The 19,577-nt window shown below is 44.8% G+C and overlaps 1 protein-coding gene and 1 non-coding gene across 2 annotated transcripts in view; one reads left to right on the top strand and one right to left on the bottom strand.

Annotated features, from left to right (window-relative positions):
* GRHL1 (grainyhead like transcription factor 1) overlaps nucleotides 1-19,577 on the top strand; it is a 51,164-nt gene that overhangs the window by 24,193 nt on the left and 7,394 nt on the right. The window contains exons 9-12 of the mRNA XM_076000541.1: nucleotides 8,414-8,572; nucleotides 15,953-16,040; nucleotides 17,359-17,498; nucleotides 18,776-18,813. Coding sequence (XP_075856656.1) covers nucleotides 8,414-8,572; nucleotides 15,953-16,040; nucleotides 17,359-17,498; nucleotides 18,776-18,813 — 425 coding nt within the window. The remainder of the gene's footprint in view (nucleotides 1-8,413; nucleotides 8,573-15,952; nucleotides 16,041-17,358; nucleotides 17,499-18,775; nucleotides 18,814-19,577) is intronic.
* LOC142870370 (small nucleolar RNA SNORA33) lies at nucleotides 5,917-6,046 on the bottom strand. Its single transcript, XR_012918778.1, has one exon. It is a non-coding gene; the product is annotated as a small nucleolar RNA SNORA33 (small nucleolar RNA).

Consider the following 19,577-nt stretch of genomic DNA (forward strand, 5'->3'; position numbering starts at 1 on the left):
AGTTCTCACAGAGCTCAGAATTGAGTGGGAGGTGGCTAAACACAAAGGAATGGAACCTCACTTGGCCTAGGACGACCAGTGAAGGTTCCTTGGGTGACATCTCAGCGGAGTACTGAGGGATAGTGAGAGCTGGCCTGGCATTCAGGGCACAAGATGAGCCCGCCAACTTGACAATGTGTGAATGCAGAACTGAAAGTCTGGGGCGGGCAGGGGTGCCCGGGTGCGGTGCGGGGAGGTAGGTGGTGTGTAGGTGCGGTAGGGACCCCATCATGAAGGCCCTTGTGGGCCCTAGTAAGGAGCTTGGACTTCACCCTCATAATGAGCTTGTCTGATACAGTGTACCTAAATTGATCAATGTCATCACTTAGCTTCTGACTCAATTACTTATAATGTTTGTACTTTTGACTGATAAATTCCAAGTGCTTTGTTAATGCTTTCTTTTCTGTGAATTAGAAGGGTGAAAAATATTTTTGTAATTTCCCTCCACAAATTAAGTCCACTTGCTCAAGTTCACATGTCTAATTACTCTCTTTAGACGAGGCAGTCAGCAAGTTTTACCAGAATTGTGCCTTGGTTTGTGGTGTTAATGATAAAGCCCAAAAGAGTAGGTGAGTTGGAGGTTTATAAAATTCATTCTTGGTTGCATTCACTGCACCTGCGAAAGGAGCCTCGGACGGTGATCTCTGTTGTGAGCACCTGTTTCCTTTTGTCTTTCTCCTTTTTTTCCTCGAGGACTAACATGGAGAAGCAGTGACTGTGAGCACAGTGTTGCTTCCTGGGAGAATCATTATAAATTAGTTCAAAATCTGATTTCTTGTTGCTTGTAAGCCTTTAGAATAAAAATCCATGCAGGTTAATCTTTTGACAATGGAAATTAGTTTATTTTGTCATTTTCCAACTGAGGTATGAAAACCAAAAAAAAAAAAAAACTTAAATCTTTTGAAACATTCTAAGTACGTGAATTCTCGGCCAAGAATGAGGAACTATCCTTAGAAAAATGGGCTGGACTTTAAAAAGGAATCTTGCAGAGCATCTTCGGCCTGTTCAGCAGTTTGTTTTTGTGGTTAGTTTTTTTCTCTTCTGATAATTTGGGTGGGTACATTAGTTGCTCATCTTTTGAGACTACTGTTCTGCTTAGTTGAATATAATCAAACTCTTTCTCAAAATATGCAGCAAGGAAGTGTGAAAACAGGGAAACACCATCTTCTGAGTTCTTATAATTCCATTTCGGAGAGCTCACGTCATTCTGGGGGAGGAAGGTTGTACGGCATTCCACCTACTCTCAGACTCTGAAACAGAGCTTTGTAAGCGTGTGTGTGTGTGTGTGTGTGCGTGTGTGTGACAGACAGAGAGAGAGAGACAGAGACAGAGAGAGGAGTTGGATGGGTGATCATCTATCTTTTTAACTCTTTCCTCTCTGGGAGATGTTGGAGTTTTTCTGTGATTACGTTAGAGTATTGTCTGCATGGTGAGAATGGTCTCGACACTGTTTTATCCAAATTTGGGTGACTTGGCCTGTCATTGCTCATTCGGGGTTGCCCATTAGGTAGAATCAATCTTAAGTGTTAAAACTGTGAGGAACAGAATATGCCAACCTTACTGCTTCCACGGGTCCGGGGAGAGCTCTGGCTTGTGTCTCTGCACCTGCCGCCTGGCCTGCTTGGGTGCTGCTGGCTAAAGAGGCCGCCCTCCCCTGTAAGGATTCCCGGAAGCCGGGCTCCTCCCTCGGAGCTCGTCCCAGTCCCCGTGGTGAGTGTGGTTTGTCTGACGGGGACATGTGGCTCCATGGTGAATGATGCATTCATGAGAAGTACACGCTGGAGAGCTTGCCAGGAAGTCGCTTATGTGGAAAGTGGAAATATTAAATTACAGACAGGGAGCTCTGCCTCCTCCCTTTTGCCACATTGTGATGATGTAAGGGTGAATGATGTCCAAGCAGCTAAGAGAGTGGTTTAGATCAGTGGTCACGAACTACAGCTCTCAGGCCCAGGCCAGCTAGCTGCCTGTTTGTGCAAATAAAGTTTTATTGAAACGCCACTATACCCATTTGTTCACTCATTGTCTGTGGCATCTTTTACACTGTTCCTGCACAGTTAAGGGTTTCATATGGCCAACACATGCTAAAATATTTACTTTTGGAGACACCTGCACTCGAATGTTTATAGCAGCACAATTCATAATTGCAAGGCTGTGGAAACAGCCCAAGTGCCCATCAATCCAAGAATGGATTAATAAAATGTGGTATATGTACACCATGGAGTACTATTCAGCTCTAAGAAACAATGGTGATATAGCACATCTTATATTTTCCTGGTTAGAGCTGGAACCCATACTACTAAGTGAAGTATCCCAAGAATGGAAAAACAAGCACCACATATACTCACCAGCAAACTGGTATTAACTGAGTAGCACCTAAGTGGACACATAGGTACTACAGTAATAGGGTATTGGGCAGGTGGGAGGGGGGAGGGGGGCGGGTATATACATACATAATGAGTGAGATGTGCATCATCTGGGGGATGGTCATGATGGAGACTCAGACTTTTGGGGAGAGGGGGGGAAATGGGCATTTACTGAAACCTTAAAATCTGTACCCCCATAATATGCCGAAATAAAAATAAATAAATAAATAAAAATAAACCATGAAAAAAAAATTTACTTTTGGGCCTTTTGCAGAAAAATAGTCAACTTTTGGTTTAGATAAATATATGAAAGGGTATTTTATGTATCTACATTGTACTTCTTAGCCATATTTATTCACTTCTCCCTATGCATTGTCCTTTTTATTAGAAACGTGTGTTAAACATGTGCTCTGTATCAGGCACCAGAAACAAAGAGATGATTCAGATACTGTCTCCTCAGGGGAGTTACAGTTTAGTGAGGGAGACATCACAAATCATGCCTTCTACATACTTCAGGGTTACAACTTTAACCCTCAGCTGAACACACGAGTTGATCCATAAATCCTATGAAATTTCATAGGATTTCATAAATCCTATGAAAATCAAACATAACACGAGTAATAAAAGTAAGAAGTAGAATTTAATAGGTTTGTAATAGGCTTTTTTTTTCTGGTTAATATCTTATGAACTCTGAGTACTTGAAGATTTGCATGACCTTGTTGAATAGTAGGGTTGAACAAAATGCTTTAATCTGTATCTGTTCATTAAATGAATATTCTTATTTGATAGGGCTGTGCCTCTGTAAAAAAAATTTTTAATTAAAAAAATCCTGATGGGGGCCGGGCGCGGTAGCTCACGCCTGTAATCCTAGCACTCTGGAAGGCCGAGGCGGGCGGATTGCTCAAGGTCAGGAGCGAGACCCCGTCTCTACCATAAAAATAGAAAGAAATTAATTGGCCAACTAATATATATATATATATATATATATATATATATAAATCAGCCGGGCATGGTGGCTTGTGCCTGTAGTCCCAGCTACTCAGGAGGCTGAGACAGGAGGATCACTTGAGTCCAGGAGTTTGAGGTTGCTGTGAGCTAGGCTGACGCCACGGCACTCACTCTAGCCTGGGCAAGAAAGCGAGACTCTGTCTCAAAAAAAAAAAAAAAAAATCCTGATGGGATGCATATAAATACAGGTTGACTATCTGAACTCTTTAAAGAAAGGAAACCATGTATTGGGGCTTGTTTTAATAATCTCAGAGTTTTGGATCCAAAGGAGACCTTTTATGGATCCAAGTGTGCGAGTATATAGAAGGTTAATCACTTTACAGCAGTGGTTTTATTTTGGCTGATGACTTGTATCACCCAGAAAACAGTCCTGATGTCTAGAACCCACCTAGGGTTCTAGAATGAAATTGGATTCTCTAGAGGTGTGGCCAAGGCCTTGGTACGGCACTAACTTCTCCCAGGTGATTTCTCGTTCAGTCAGGGCTGTGAAGCACAGTTTCATAGATGAGCGTCTCAAACTCACATAGAACCACCTGGAAAGCTCGACCCCCGCAGCCTCCCCTGCATTTTCTGATTCAGTGAGATGGGGGCGGGCACGGGATCTTTGAAAGCCGGTGCTGTGTGAGAATGTTAATTTTATGTAAGTAGTTACTATGGCTACTGTAAATGGCAACCTTTCATGGCACTTTAAAAACACTATGACTTGTAAAAAGTTGATTGGTAAATGTATCACACAAAATTATCACCAGTAAGAAAACAGAGTAAGGATACGGGATTCATCCTCTTTCAATATAAATATATAATCGTAGGCGTCTGGAGATCGAAGTGATCTAAAGATCATCTAACTCACCCACCCTTTTGTCGCCCAGGGTCGAGTGCTAGTTAGGCCAGAGCTGGGACCAAACTCAGATGCTTTGATCTGCAGACCTGAGCGGCGTCTAGTGAGCACTTGACCTCTCTGACCTCTTGCTGGGACAGAACACGGGCACGGTGCTGCCCTTGCAGCCTCTGGGTGAGGCAAGCGTGGCGCCTGTGTCCCGTCAGCACAGCTCGTCCCCTTGGCTGTGCGGCCTTGGGTGTTCTTGCCTTGGGTCCTGCTGTGGGAGGCCTCGTGAGCACTGCCCCTGTTTTCCTTTCTTGGGGTCTTCAACCCACCGTCCATGGTCCTCATGTCCCTGGCCTTCGTGCTCATATGCCACATTTTTGTTACTATTTACTGGTATATTTGTGTATTTATCTAGGCGAGTGGCATTTTTTTAAATGCCGAGTTAGGACTGCCGTAAACTTCCTTAAATAAAAATTTAGGGCCGGGCGCTGTGGCTCACGCCTGTAATCCTAGCTCTTGGGAGGCCGAGGCGGGCGGATTGCTCAAGGTCAGGAGTTCAAAACCAGCCTGAGCAAGAGCGAGACCCCGTCTCTACTATAAATAGAAAGAAATTAATTGGCCAACTGATATATATATTAAAAAAATTAGCCGGGCATGGTGGCGCATGCCTGTAGTCCCAGCTACCCGGGAGGCTGAGGCAGAAGGATCACTCGAGCCCAGGAATTTGAGGTTGCTGTGAGCTAGGCTGACGCCACGGCACTCACTCTAGCCTGGGCAACAAAGCGAGACTCTGTCTCAAAAAAAAAAAAAAAAAAATTTAGAAAACTGCCAGGTTTGGAAAGAATTGATTTTTAAATAACAGCAAAACATATAAAAGGAAGAGATTGCACGTAACCGTGAACACTGGTGAGAGTAAAGCCTTCCTGTAGGCTCCGTATGTATGCTGATCCTGGGATTTGGCTCCTGCTTATTTTTGCTTTGAATAGAAACTTGATACTGGGGCAGAAGGGGAGGGTTAGCTTTTGGGTTGGATTACCATGAAATCCTCTTGTTAACGGAATATCACTTTGGGTCGGGCTTCCTGGAATTGTTGAAGGTAAAGTCTAACTTTCCCAGGCAGCAGTTTTTGAGTTAGGAGTTGAGCCACGTGGCCTAGAATGACAGAAAAGTGTGGATTTTTCTATTTGGTTGTAAAATGAAAAATATGGTGGTTTGGTTACTTTTGTGTGCTCAGTTGTTTGCAAGGACTACTTTCTTCTTTTCTTTTTTAACATAAATGTGTTCTGTCGACTGTCTCCCTACCTCTGATTTGTGGATTTATGGATTATATACTAAGTGTTTCTTTAAAGTAGGTAAGAAAAGATACAAAGTCACAGTACATATTTTCTATAATGCTGTTGAAATCCACATGTGCCACCTTTTGCCTGTATATCTGGATCTACATCTATTAATAGTTTTCTGTTTGTTTTGAGGAAGGTGAGCCAAAGTTTTATTTGTTCGTTTCTTGTATTTGAAGTACTCTTCAATGACATCCCTGGCCTGAAATTCTTTGTTATAGTGCTTTAAAAAAATTACATGCAATTCCTTAACATTTAGAAATTCACTAAGTTCTTAGTACTAGTTATAGTGAAGCTTTATAATTAGCTGTGTCTTAAGAAAATGATTCCCATAATTAAAATTTGTTACAGCCATTTTCAGGGATCTTAACAACTTTAATGTCCTTAAGGCTCGTAACATGGCTTTACTGTTGCCAACTTTTCAAAACTTTCTGCAGAAACACGTTCAGGTAATCACATTCATTGGCTGGCTTTAGGTCTAGGCATTTTTAAAATTACAGCAATTTGCTTATTTACTGGGAATAAGTTAAATGGAAAGAAAAATCATGGCAGGCAGGATAAGGCGCCGTACTGAGTGTCAAAAGGGACAAAGCACAGAGCACAGACCCGGCCTGCTAACTGTTAGTACCGACAGTCTCGCCAGGGAGGGAAGCCCGTGCGTGTCAAATGCAGCCCGGCCAGGTAGTGGGACCCGGGATCATCCAGGGAATCGAGCAGGTGGCAGAGAGGCAGCAGTGTGGGAAGTGGGGAGAGTCCTCCCAGTTCACTTGCTTTCCACCTCGGGACAACTTTAAACATCTTTCTGGGCTTCGGCTGTAAAAGGAAGAGACCAGGGCGGTGGTGCTGATGCACTGAGGTCCCGGACGCCAGCAGTCTGTGTGCTGCGTGAAGGGAACCACGTGTGGGGTGGCCTTTGCACATGGAGGGGACCAGAGGGGTGGGGGTGGGGGCCTGACTGGACACACAGGGAAGCCAGGAGCAGGAAGCACGCAAGGTCCGGGAGGCAGGAATGAGTGTGCAAAGTGCATCCCAGAGACAATGAGGACACTGTCTGAGATGACTTTTAAATCTGTTAACTTGGGCAAAGCCTCAGTCTTTTAAGGATGTTTTGGTCTTTTCCTGCTTAGAAACAGTGTCTAGACTAGAGCAAGGCTGGGAACCCTACTTCAGCGTTTTGCATACCTTCCTGAGAATGTTTGGTGTCCCTGGGATTCTGATTTTTCCTCTTCTTACTCCCTTCTCTTTCATCTTAATGTTCTTATCACCTCCTGCAATAACAAAACTTATCCCCATCTGTATCTTAGTCGGGCCAGTGACACCCAGTGCTGCTTGTGGTAAACCTGTTGTTGGGTGCTGGGCCTGAGGGAGTTGCTGACCCACGGTCTAGAAGGAATCCCTGTCTTGCTCATAAGGGTCTTGGAGATGTGCCAGCCTTAGTTTTTAAAACTGTAATTCCAGTCATGTCCACTGTGTGGTGCTGTTGCACCAGAAATAAATTCTAGAACTAGCTGAAAGGGAGCTCAAAAACATCAAAAAATCCAGAATGACAAAAACAGGAAGAAAACAGAGCATGTTAATTTGCTGTACTCTGGGCTTCTCTGAGTATTAATAACAACTTCCAGAGTCACATTTACCATGCGACAATTCATTTTAACTTTGGGGAAAACTTACTGGAAGATAAACAGGATAGGGAGAGGAGAGTGTTCAGCATCTTCTGATTCCCCTCTGAAAGAGGAGACTCCCGCCTGCTCAGTGTGTCGCTGATACACATGTGACTGCTGACGTGCGAGCAGTGGGGCAGACCTGCCGCCCTGGGAACAGTCTGGGTGACTGTTGGTGGCTTGAGCACCGACACAGAGAACAGGCTTTTGAAACCAGGGTTGACAGCCTGAAAGCCTGGTGTGGACAGTTCCCTCCGGCGTTGTCCTGTGATTGGCTAGTGGAACCCTCTCTGCTGCTCAAAGAACTGGGTTTTTCTTTCGTGGAAACAGACTCGCCAGCACAATACCTCCCTGGGTTATTCTCCTAGGAAGTCTTGGCCACGTCTATGCAGAACTTCCTCGAAGGAGGAGTGCATGTTTGTTAGTGTTTGTGGTCATTAAATTCTCAGCCTGTTAGCAAACCTGACCACTTTCATCTTAGTGTTAACCTGGGCATGTTAAAGATAAGAATCTAATTGGTATTGAAATAATGAAAAGACCCTTGAGCTGATGGTGACCACTCGGAATGGAGATGTTGAAATTATTGTAAACTATAAATTATTTCCTAAGGACTGGGCCCAATATGATTCAATAATCAAAAAGACAAACTGCAAAAAAATTAAGACTGTTTAGTCTGGATAGACAGGGATTGAGAAAGAGCTTCATTGGAATCATGTAATCATAAAAAGGTGGATTAGAGGAACACAGATTCCGTAAGCTCTAAAATATTAAGGATATAGGGTATAATAGGTTGTCCTAAGAGGTGGTATCAACATAAACATAGGTGAATTCCCAGTGAGTTTGTACTAAGTTGTGATTCAGCTGCAGAGAAAGCTATGCTGCCGGTAACTTTGGAAGATGACGTCAGGCCATCACCTTGTAAACTTGTCCCAGCTGATGTTAAATAGAGATTCTGGCAGGGGAAGTGAATAGAGGTTCAGAGTTGCTATCTGTTCTTCCACTTCAAAGAGTGCTGTTCCTGTAACCTAAAGTAGTTTCAAAGTAAACTCTTTATTGCCTCTTTTTAAAAGTTTCTCATAGAAGATGTTTGAGTAATTTAGCAATGTCAGTATTTTCACAAGCTGCGCTGTATTGACTTTTGGTGCCTGTTGCTTATGGAGCCTTCTGTTCCCTTTGCAGGTTTTCATCTCTGTGAACTGCTTGAGCACAGATTTCTCTTCTCAGAAGGGCGTGAAGGGGTTGCCTCTTAACATTCAAATTGACACCTACAGTTACAACAACCGCAGCAACAAGCCAGTGCACAGGGCCTACTGCCAGATAAAGGTCTTCTGTGACAAGGTGAGGTCGGGCAGGGATGGTGGGGATGACGTGCTTGAGACTCTTGCTCACGGAAGAAGACCAGGGCCTCTTTCGTATTTAACATCAATATGAAAGTACTGCTGCTAATATAAAATAGCTTAGTTTAAATCTGCAATTATTGTTTTAGCCTCGCAAAGACACATTAAATAGGCATGAAAAAAATCACATTTTAACTAGAAGACTAGAAGGGTTGGTAAATGTGTTTTGCTGGGCATGTCTCATGCAGTAAGGCCGGTGCGCGCGGGTTGCAGGATCGTGACCCACTCAGCTGCACGCAATGCAGGAGTCTGGGCAGGGCATCCTGTCTTGAGGGCAGGAGCTGCAGGCATCTCTGAGAACAGGGAAGCAGCCGTGGATGCATGAATGCTCCATTGAACTAAGACTGAACGTGATTTTGACTTTTCCTACTCAAAAATATTGGACTGGGTTTTTTTAGCCAGTTCTTCTCTTTTCATCCTGTTTAAAACAAACAAACAAAACCTCTCCCTTTTATTAAGATTTTTAGAAGGTACTAGATAATTGGAAACGTATTTGCTGTCAGGGGCGCGGGCTGTCCCCCTGACTTTTGCGCTGTGCACACAAAGGCCAGCGCCTGAGCACAGTACGTGAGCCTCAGGCCTTCCGAGGTCAAAGAGCCTTCCCAGGCACACAGACTCGGTGGATTTGTTGAGCGCCTACCACGTGCCTGGTGACGTGGCCAGGTGAACTCGTTTCCTGTTGCTGTTGACTGATGACCCCAGACTTAGTGGCTTCAAGCAGCACAGATTTGTTATCTTACGATCTATGGGTCAGAAGCCTGACAGGGTTTCTCTGGGCTTAAAATCAAGGTGCGGGCAGGGTTGCATTCCTTCCGGAGGCTCTCGTGGGACATCGTTTCGTTGCCTTCTCCACCTTCCAGGGGCCACCACGGTCCTTAGCTTGTGGCTTCTTCCATCTTCAGAGCCACAGTGGCTGGTCGAGGCTCACGCCGCATCACCCAGTGCTGACATCTTCTCTGACTCTCCTGCCTGCTCCTCTGTGTTGACGGACCCCTGTGATTACCTTGGGCTCATGGGGATGATCTGGGACGGTCCCCCTGTCGCCGAGCCAGCCGAGCAGCAGCCTTACTCCCTGCTGCCTTGGAGCGACCTGTCCCCAGGCTCCCGTCAGGAGCTGGGCATCGCTGGAGCCCCCACGCGATGGGCCACCGCTGGCAGGGGCAGGGGCAGGGGCGCCCTGAGTCAGAGCTCGTCCCTTGCTGCTGCGTTCCTCCTTCCAGGCAAAAGAAGACCTGAAGAGAAACTATTGAATGTCTGGGTTCTTTTTCTAAAAATCTAGGGAGAAATTAAGGTTTTATTAGTTCAATTTAAAAAATCTTTTTCACGTCTACTGTTTCTAAAAAACTGCCATGTCTTTATAATAATTTTCCTTGGCATTCTTTAGAATTCCTAAGCTTACTTTTTGAATGCTACGGAAATGTCTGGTTTTCATCAGACGGCTGCGACATCAAGTGTGAGCGCGCTCAGCTTGCCGCGGGTGCCGGCGCCGCCCGCAGGGCCCAGCCGCGGGGCCCTGCATCTGAGATGGCGCTGTCCCTAGGCTCTTACCAGAGGGCAGTTCCTGCATCGAGGACTTTCCTCGTGTTCAGTTCCGTCAGCTCTTAGGGACCTCTCCAGTTATCAGTGGTGAAAGACCATATTTTTTTATTTCTAATCTGTCATGAATTTCTGTAAAACACAATGAAAATTCAGATGAATTGCTAGAAAAGCAAAATGGTACATAAAGTCATACAGACTACAAGCCCCAAAGATTTATTTTTAAATATTTATTTATTTGTTTATTTTGTGACAGGGTCTCTCCCTCTCTCTGTTGTCCGGGCTAGAGTGCAATGGTGTGATCACAGCCCACTGCAACTTCACACTCCTGGGATTACAGGCACACGCCACCTCGCCTGGCTAATTTTTCTATTTTTAGTAGAGACGGGGAAGTCTCGCTCTTGCTCAGGCTGGTCTCGAACTCCTGACCTCAAGCAGTCCCCCAGCTTTGGCCTCCCAGAGTCCTAGGATAACAAGCATGAGCCACCACACCTGGCCTGTTATTTTGACTCAGTAGATACAAAATTATTGTATCTAACTGCTTTCCAGATGCTTGCTTAGTTTCAGACGTATCCGTCCCCAGACCTTAACAGTGGTGAGCTGATACTGGCCGACAGGTCGCACTTTGAATGCTGCTGTGTCGGAGGACGTCAGCACGACTTAGTGTGAGCTGGAGTTTTCCATATCAGATGGTAAAATTGTATGACCAGTTTTGAAGGGAAGGAACAGTATTGATTCATGCTCTCAAACAAATGTGGTTTTAGTATTAAGACTTTTCGAGGGAGCCTCCAATATTAGTAGCTGGTTGAGAAAATAAAACCTAGGAAGGGTTTCATGAATTGTCCAAAGTTACCCAAGCAATCAGTGGTTGCACAAAGTTTAGAAACCACTTCTTTTTGCTATGTGAGTACTTTAAAACCACGTGCTAGTGTATGCTGTGAAGCAGAATGCCTTTCTTCCAAGTTGCAAAATTGAATGTGTTCGGGACATCACGTGATTTCATATCCTGGTAGTCACTGCTTGCCTGCCCTTCTGTGTTCATTTAGATCGTACATAATAGGAACATGGTGTCTGAGGTTTTGGATAGCCTGTCAAATGTGCAGGCCAGAGTCAGTCATCGTTTTCTCATTACTTGAGTGTAAGCGCTACAAAGTTGGTAAAAGAACATCACACAAAGCCATGGTTAGAAAAAGAGGCGTCTGCCTCTAGTGGTGCTTCGTGTGGCCCAAGTCAGTAAATACGCAATAGCCTCAGCCTTCATGGGTTGTGGCTTTCTTCATGAGACCCTTAAAATATTCATTATTTTTTCCCCGCCTCCCTTGGTATGTAATTCTAGAGATCTCCATGGAGATGAAAGTTGTTGATCTGATCTCTCGTATTCTGCCCTTCTGGCATATAGAAGTGGTAATGAGTGCTGTGTAAGTGCAGGGCACTTAAGCTGAAATTATACACCAGGTTTTCATCCCAGGTTTTTAATCTCAGTTATTACGGGGTGATATAAAATCCTACATGAGAAGAAAATATTATATATGTGCTGTATGTAATTAATTTTCAAAGTCCTTGAACTTCTGACCCACATGAACCCCACATGACCTGACACCCACTCCTGACTCTTGTGCATCTGGTTATGCCTTTTCTGTCCTCAATTTATGATTGTCACTGCTGCGTCCATCCTAGGTTTGTCCCCACTGCCTCTTCTCTGGAATATCCCACCTGCTTCCTTGATTCTGTCCTTTCTGAGATTTGACTCACCTGTTGTTCGGTGCCTGTCAATTAATTCACTACCCTCTGCTGGCCCTTGAAACCCTCACCTTCTATTTTATTTTATCTGGTCTAGGTTTACAGTAGGAAACCAAAATTAAAACATCTTTTGGTGTCCTTCAGAGGTACTCACATGATTTTTCTCTCCTGAAGAGAAAGTTGTATCAGCACTTTATTATGAGTTCCTTAATTAGTGTGGTAAATGGAATATTCTTTTATTGCAGAAACAGCAGCACTTTTTCAGAGAAAACAGGAGCAGAAATTGGATCTGTAACCAATGGAAATTTGGCAGCTCCTCGTTCTGTGAGCTTGTGTATATAGCCCTAGTCCATCCTCATAGAGAAGGAATTTCATTGACACTTATTTCCCACAGGAAGGTTTTTTTTTTCTTCATCAGAGTAATGTTCATCACAGCTGTTACTGGAAGCAGATGTTACGCATTAATGCTTTGGGACCACCCCTGCCTGATCTGATTGCCCGAGATCAGTCTCTAGTTGTTGACTGAGAGAGTCAGAACAGCTTGCATTTCAGTGCTTCTCCATAATGTCATGGACTTCCCTTAATATTTTTTTGTAGAGTGTGCCTACTGGTGATGAATTCTTTCAGCTTGTGTATGTCTGAAAATTCTTTATGTCACCATCTATTTTGAAAGCTCCTTCTGCCGGGTATAAAATTCTAGGCTGACTTCTTTTCCTTTAGCACCCGGAAGGTGAGTTCCACCGTCTCCCAGCTGACACGCTTTCTCCAGGAAGTCTGCTGTCGTCCTCTCTTGGTTCTTCTGTACCTCACATGTCTTTTTTTTTCTGACTACTTTAAAGATTTCCTTTTTTTCACTAGTTTTGTGCACTTTGATTATCATGTCTCTTCATGTTTCTTATATTTGGAGTTTGGTGAGCTGCTTGAATTTGTTGAGAATCTGTGGGTTTATAGATAGTTTTCATCAAATTTGGAAAAATTTCACCTATTATTTCTTATATGTTTTTTCCTTCCGCCTTCTCTGGGGACCCCAGTTACACATATATGAGGTGTTTGAAGTAGTCCGGAGCTCACTGATGCTGCTCTCGTTTTTTTTAAATTGCTTTTACTCTGCCTCATTCTGGATAGTTCCATTGTCATGTCCTAAAGTTCACCAGTCTTTCCTTTCACCGAGGCTAACCTGCTGTTAACCTCATCCAGTATCTTGTTCACCTCAGATGTTGTAGTTTTCATCTCTGAAGTTCAAATTGGATGCTTTATATCTTTCATAGCTCTACTTAGCATGCTTAGTTTTTTTCACTAGCTTTTCGAACATACGGAATATAGTTATAATAACCGTTTTAATGACCTTGTCTAACATCTGTGTCAGTTTGGGGGTATTTTCAGTGGTTTGTCTCCCTTGTTACAGACAGCTGTATTTTCCTGCTTCTCTGATTGCTGGATACTGGACATTTTTGTATTCCCATGAATCTTCTTGAACTTTGTTCAGAGAGCTAGTCAAGTTACTTAGAAACTGGGTTTTTTTTTCCTCTTTTCTTTTTTATGAAATGGGAGCAAAAAGGGGATTTCATTTCCTTTTTTTTTTCTTTTTGAGACAGAGTCAACTCTTTCACCCCAGGTAGAGGGTCATGGCATCATGATAGCTCACTGCAACCTCCAACTCCTGGGCTCAAGCGATCTTCCTGCCTCAGCCTCCCGAGTAGCTGGGACTACAGGTGCTCACCAATACATCCAGCTAATTTTTCTATTTTTAATAGAGATGGGGTCTCACTCTTGCTCAGGCTGGTCTCAAACTCATGAGCTCAAGCGAACCTCCTGCCTCAGCCTCCCAGAGTGCTCAGACAACTTAGAAACTGTCTGATCCTTTCAGATCTTTTTTCTGTGATTTGATAGGTGGGTCAGAAGCCATGCTCAGTGTAAGGCTAATTATTCTGCACTCCTGTGCAAGATTTTCTTGAGTGTTCTATCCAAGTGTTCTATCCAGAGTGTTCTATAGCCTGTGAATTATAAGTTTTTCCAATCTGGGAACAGGTACTGTTTTTGGCCCCGTGTGAGTTTCAAACACTGTTTCTCTAATCTTTTCAGATGTTCACCCCCCTATCCCAACCCCTAATCTCATCCCATCCCTTCCAGTCTCCCAGTATTGGGTAATTTCCTCCCACCTGTGTGCCTGTCAGTATTCTGCAGAGTACTCGGGTCGGGGGGACCCTCCGAAGTCTCTTGGATTCCTTTCCTCCTTGGTACTTTGTCCTGCTGCCTTGGTCACTCTGGACTTTCAGCTCTGTCTCCTCCACCCAGGGGACCTGGGCTGAGAGACCACCCAGACTCCCCTCCCGGGCCACAGCCTGGGTGCTCTGGCGGGTAAGCTGGCGGCGCTGACGGGCTCGCCTCGGTGGCTCCCGTCACGGGGTCGCTGTTCTTTGTTGCCTGCTGCCAGGGCCTTCGCAGTCCTTGTTTCATGCATTTTTGTTTGGTTTTTGTTGTTGTTTCAGAGTGGAAGATAAATCTATGCTACTCTGTGTCGGGTTGAAGCAAGAGAGTTTCTTATTCTTTATCGACACAGCAAAAAAATAAGGAGGGAATGTCCTATTTTGGAAAACTACCGTAGTTTCTCATCAAAATGGATTTATCAGACTGTTAGAAGGGACTGGGAGAGATAGAGACCAAGTCCGTATAGTAATGGCTAGGAGATTGGGATATTTACCTGCTTTTCTATCTCAGGAAGGTAATGTTTGTGTCAATATTACATAGCAGTTTTTGTAAGTAGATTGTATGTTTACTGATGATATATCAGTGTATTAGCCTTTTATAAAAGGCAGTAGGTGGTTTTGTATTCTGTGTTTTGAAACACGGTCCTTAGTATATAATACTGCCAAGATCAGTGGCTGATTGTCACTGCCTCTCTTTGCTGTCAGAAAATTTATTTAACAGAAAAATAAGCTTCCAGTTCAAACTTACCTGGATGACTTTGTAAAGGAGTCTGTGCCACCCAGACATCAATGGCAGTAAGTCGAGCAAAATGGTTAAATGTTAGGTTTTTTAGTTTACTTAATTGCTTGATTTTTTGGCCATGTTTATTACCAATATGGTTCTTTCTTAAATTGTTGTGGGTTCAGTTGAACGACACTGTCACTCTTCGCACAGTTGGTTTACCTGGTACGGAGGTGTCCTGTTTATAGGACTCCGAGTACACTTTTCCTCTTTCAAGTGATCATGGCAGATTTCCAGTGACGCCCTTTCTGGTGTGAATTTCAGTTAGTCACATCCGTCCCTTAGCACAGAACCACGCCTTCAGTAGCATTGCCATAGAGGAGACCCAGAAGCACAGTCGACTTGTGTTTTTTTCTTTCTTTTTTTTTATTTTTTTATTTTGAGACAGTCTCACTCTGTTGCCTAGGCTAGAGTGCCGTGGCATCAGCCAAGCTCACAGCAACCTCAAACTCCTGGGCTCAAGCGATCCTCCTGCCTCAGCCTCCTGAGTAGCTGGGACTACAGGCATGCGCCATCATGCCCAGCTAATTTTTTCTATATATATTAGTTGGCCAATTAATTCTTTCTATTTTTAGTAGAGATGGGGTCTCACTCTTGCTCAGGCTCGTTTCGAACTCCTGACCTCGAGCAATCCGCCCGCCTCGGCCTCCCAGCGTGCTAGGATTAGAGGCGTGAGCCACCGCGCCCGGCCTGTTCTTTCTTTTTCTTTTCTTGCTAGACAAGGGGAAAGGCCCTCATGTCTGTAGGCACTGTAGGAACATCAGCAGGTTTTCTCAGCTTTTTATTTGACCTGGCCATGTTCGTTAAGGAAAGGAATTTTGCTCTATTTGTTTTCAAAGAAATGTTTTTCCCTGTGATTTCATATAATTCAATTATTTGTTAAGAATAGGCTTTTTAGAGGAAACTACTATGATAAGCCCCGTGAATATATTAATAGTAAGTGATGGAGCTACATTGCCAGAGAAGAGAGATTTCCCTGCATCGGTCAGGGTAAGAGTTACCTTTTTAAAGAGGATCAGATAAACAGAAGCATATCTTGCCTTCTCTCCACCTACAGGGAGCCGAGCGGAAAATCCGGGATGAAGAGCGAAAGCAGAGCAAGAGAAAAGGCAAGTGCACTGCCCCCAGCTCCCAGGGGATCGCCTGTAAGTAGAACAGTTCCCGCCCGGCTCAGACCCTTCTGTTCACACAGCGGCCGCAGCGTGCGGGCGGCAGATAGGCGTGGGCGGTTTCGCCGCCCTGCAGTGGTGGCACCGCGTCCTTCCTCAGACAGGCAGATGAATGGCTGAACCCGGTGGCTTTCCTGGGGAGCTGCTGGAAGGGTCCTTGGGGTTTCCAGAGCTCAGCTTTTTTGGCTGTTGGTTCTAGTTCAGGCTGTTAGTTCCAGCCCTGAAAAATAGCACACGTTCCACGTGAAACATTAAAACCTGTTAAAATTGAGACTTGTCTAGACTTTTAAAAATAGTGATAATGGCCTTTAGAATTCACGATGTCTCAATTCCAAATGCGTATCATTTTCTCACGTACGGAGCAATGTCCTGACATTTGCGGGACCTGTGGGGCTTCTGTTTAGACATTTTACCAGGAAAGCTTTTCTTTTTTCTTTAATGTGACCAGTATTCATATTCACAAGATCCTATACCTAAAGGAGACAAAATATTGCTCTGCGCCTGTAGGGTTTCACCTTTGGCACGCGGGCTGCTGGCGGTTCTGCGAGCAGACGTCTGAGCTCACTGGGCAGGGCTCCCCCGGCACCAAAGGGCCAACTCCCAGTGTCGCTTCAGGGGGCAGCTGACCAAGGAGGAAACCTCATTACCGAGTACTTCAGGGCCAGACTGTGGGGGCAGATGGAGTCTATAATTTAATAAATTAAAAATTAGGCAGACCTGTTTACGCTTAACCTCCGTGTTGAGTTTTTGGTATGTTCTGAAGTCAAAAAGGTACATTACTGGTAAAATGTAAATTATTTAATGAGGACCCCTGAGGTAAAATTACTTCAAAGTTTTGTTCGTGCCATTATAAATTGTAGCCTTTCCAATGAAAACTAAATATGGTTTGTCTCTGTCACATATCTTCTGTGTGTCTGTGTGTGTTTAAAGATATCTTTTCTTTTTTGATTTTTGATACAACCTTCAGTTTATTTTAGTGGAAATACACACAACAAACTCCTTCACATAAACTGTGATTTTTAATCCGGGTGTGGTGGCTCACGTCTGTGATCCCAGCCACTCGGGAGGCTGAGGTGAGAGGTCACTTGAGGCAGGAGTTGAAGACCAGCCTGGGCAACACAGACACTGTCTCTGGGGAAAAAAATTAAACTGTGATTTTTCTCCTAGTCCAGCGACACGACCTGTGTCTTGCAAACGGCTGCAATTTAAATTTCTTACACGCTGAGGCAAATGCTCTGTGGCCTGCACCCAGTCCTGGATGATCTGCTGACCCTGGCTCGCTCTTTTCTTCCAGTTTCGGACGTTAAAGTGCCGCTGCTTCCCTCTCACAAGCGCATGGACATCACGGTGTTCAAGCCCTTCATTGATCTCGACACTCAGCCTGTCCTCTTCATCCCTGACGTGCACTTTGCCGGCCTGCAGCGGGGCGCTCATGTAGGTGACCAGCACCCCAGGGAGGGTGCCGGGAAGCAAGGCACAGCAGGGTAACGAAGCCAGCGTGGTGAGGTTTGAAGCCAGCGTAGTGAGGTTTGAAGCCAGCGTAGTGAGTTTGAAGCCAGCGTGGTGAGGTTCGAGCAGTTAGCTCCTCGGAGTATTCAGCTGGGGTAACGTAACGCCCGTGCAGTGAAGTACGTTAAGTGAGCATTGTCCACTTGCAGGTGCAGGACAGACCTGCCAGCTTAGTTCTGCCTGTATTCGTTCATTTATATCCTAGCTCATTTAAAAGATTCTAGAATAGTAACATAATTTGGAGCTTGCATCTACACTCTTGTGCGTTTAGGTGGGGGAATGCCTGGGTAGGGAGCCTTGATGGCACGCAGAGCATCGGAAGGCTCTCTCCTGGCTCCACTCAGTCGTCGTTGGCGTGTGTATGCAGCCGTGTGTATACAGCCACGTGTATACAACTGTGTATACATAGCCATGTGTATACAGCCCTGTGTGTACATAGCCATGTGTATACAGCACTGTGTGTGTACAGCCATGTGTATACAACTGTGTGTACATACAGCCGTGTGCATACAGCCCTGTGTGTGTATAGCCATGTGGATACAACTGTGTGTACATACAACTATGTGCATACAGCCGTGGGTATACAGCCATGTCTTGGCAACTAAAGCTAAAGTTAAAAAATAGTCACACCCCATTTGCGGCAAAAGCTTGTGAGAGATAGGAACTTCGGTAGAGTGGAGGATGCGTTTTATGCTGAACTCAACCAAACATGAAAAAGACAGTCTTCCGTGCGCTTTGCAGACAGATTCGTAAGGACTAATGGTCGTTGACAGTTGCTGGGAAGTCATTGCCAGTGTGCTAGCTTCTAATGGGAAGCCCCGGGGGCGGGCAGGGCTGGCACACCGGTTCCGTAAGGGCCAGGCAGTGGGTATTTTAGGCTTTGCGGACTGCGCAGTCTCTGCGGTGCTGCTGGGCTCTGCTGCTCCAGTGCCACAGCAGCTACAGACAGCGTGCACGGGAATGCGCGCGGCTTCGCTTCAGTAAAGACTCTTTATACAAACAGGCTTCAGGCCCAATTTGGCCCAACCGCAGGGTTAGAGGAGTTCAGATTATCTGTAAGAATCTGGTTATTGAAAATGTAAGACTAAAGGATTTTGTATCAGATCGGTCAAATTCAAAATTATTTGTATTTTAGGAGTAATTTACTTAAGGGCAAACATTTTGAGCATATAATTGAAAAGCATCTATTTCTTTGGTCTTAGGTCCTTCCCATTGCCTCGGAGGAATTGGAGGGTGAAGGGTAAGATTTATGTTGTATTTTGTTTCAGTAAATGTATTTGATTTTGAAACAATCTGAAACTTATGGAAAAACCGCAGGTACAGAACGAAGAACTTGCTTTTACTGAGCCATTGAGTTGCCAGCCCAGTGAGCTCCCACTCCTGCATACTTGGGTGTTTCCTGCAGACAGGGATGTCCTTCTGTGTCACAGTCAAATCAGGGTATTGGCATCAATGCGTCCATACCGTGTGGGCCTCAGACCTCTTTCAAGTTTTGCCAGTTGCTCCAATAATACTCTTTATAGCAAAAAAGGATCCTGCTCAGAATCCCACGTTGTGGTTAGTTGTCAGGTCTTTTTCATCGTCTGCAATCTCAGCCTTTTCTTGACTTTTCCGACCATTACTTCTGAAGATTACAGACCAGGTGTGTGCAGACTGTCCGTCAGTTTGGGTCTGTCGTTTTCTCGTGATTAGACTGAGGTGCTGCATCTGGCGGGTGTCGTAGCAGCAATGCCGTGTTCTCAGTGCAGCCTGTCAGTCTGTCCCCTTACGCATGGTGTTCACTTTGGTCGCTTGGTTGAGATGGTGTCTGCCGGCTTCTCCACCGGAAGTTGCTCTTTCTCCTTGTGTGATGAGTGTTGTCAGGGGAGGGGCAGCATAGCTTTGTAAATATCTCATTCCCCTTCAGGCTTCCAATCGATTCATTAATTTATTTATATCAGTATGGACTCAGAGTCTCCTGTTTTATTCAGCAGGTTGTGATCCATCACTGTCATGTGCTGTGAT

The sequence above is a fragment of the Microcebus murinus genome, chromosome 3 (assembly GCF_040939455.1).
Source record: "Microcebus murinus isolate Inina chromosome 3, M.murinus_Inina_mat1.0, whole genome shotgun sequence".
NCBI classification, from domain to species: domain Eukaryota; kingdom Metazoa; phylum Chordata; class Mammalia; order Primates; family Cheirogaleidae; genus Microcebus; species Microcebus murinus.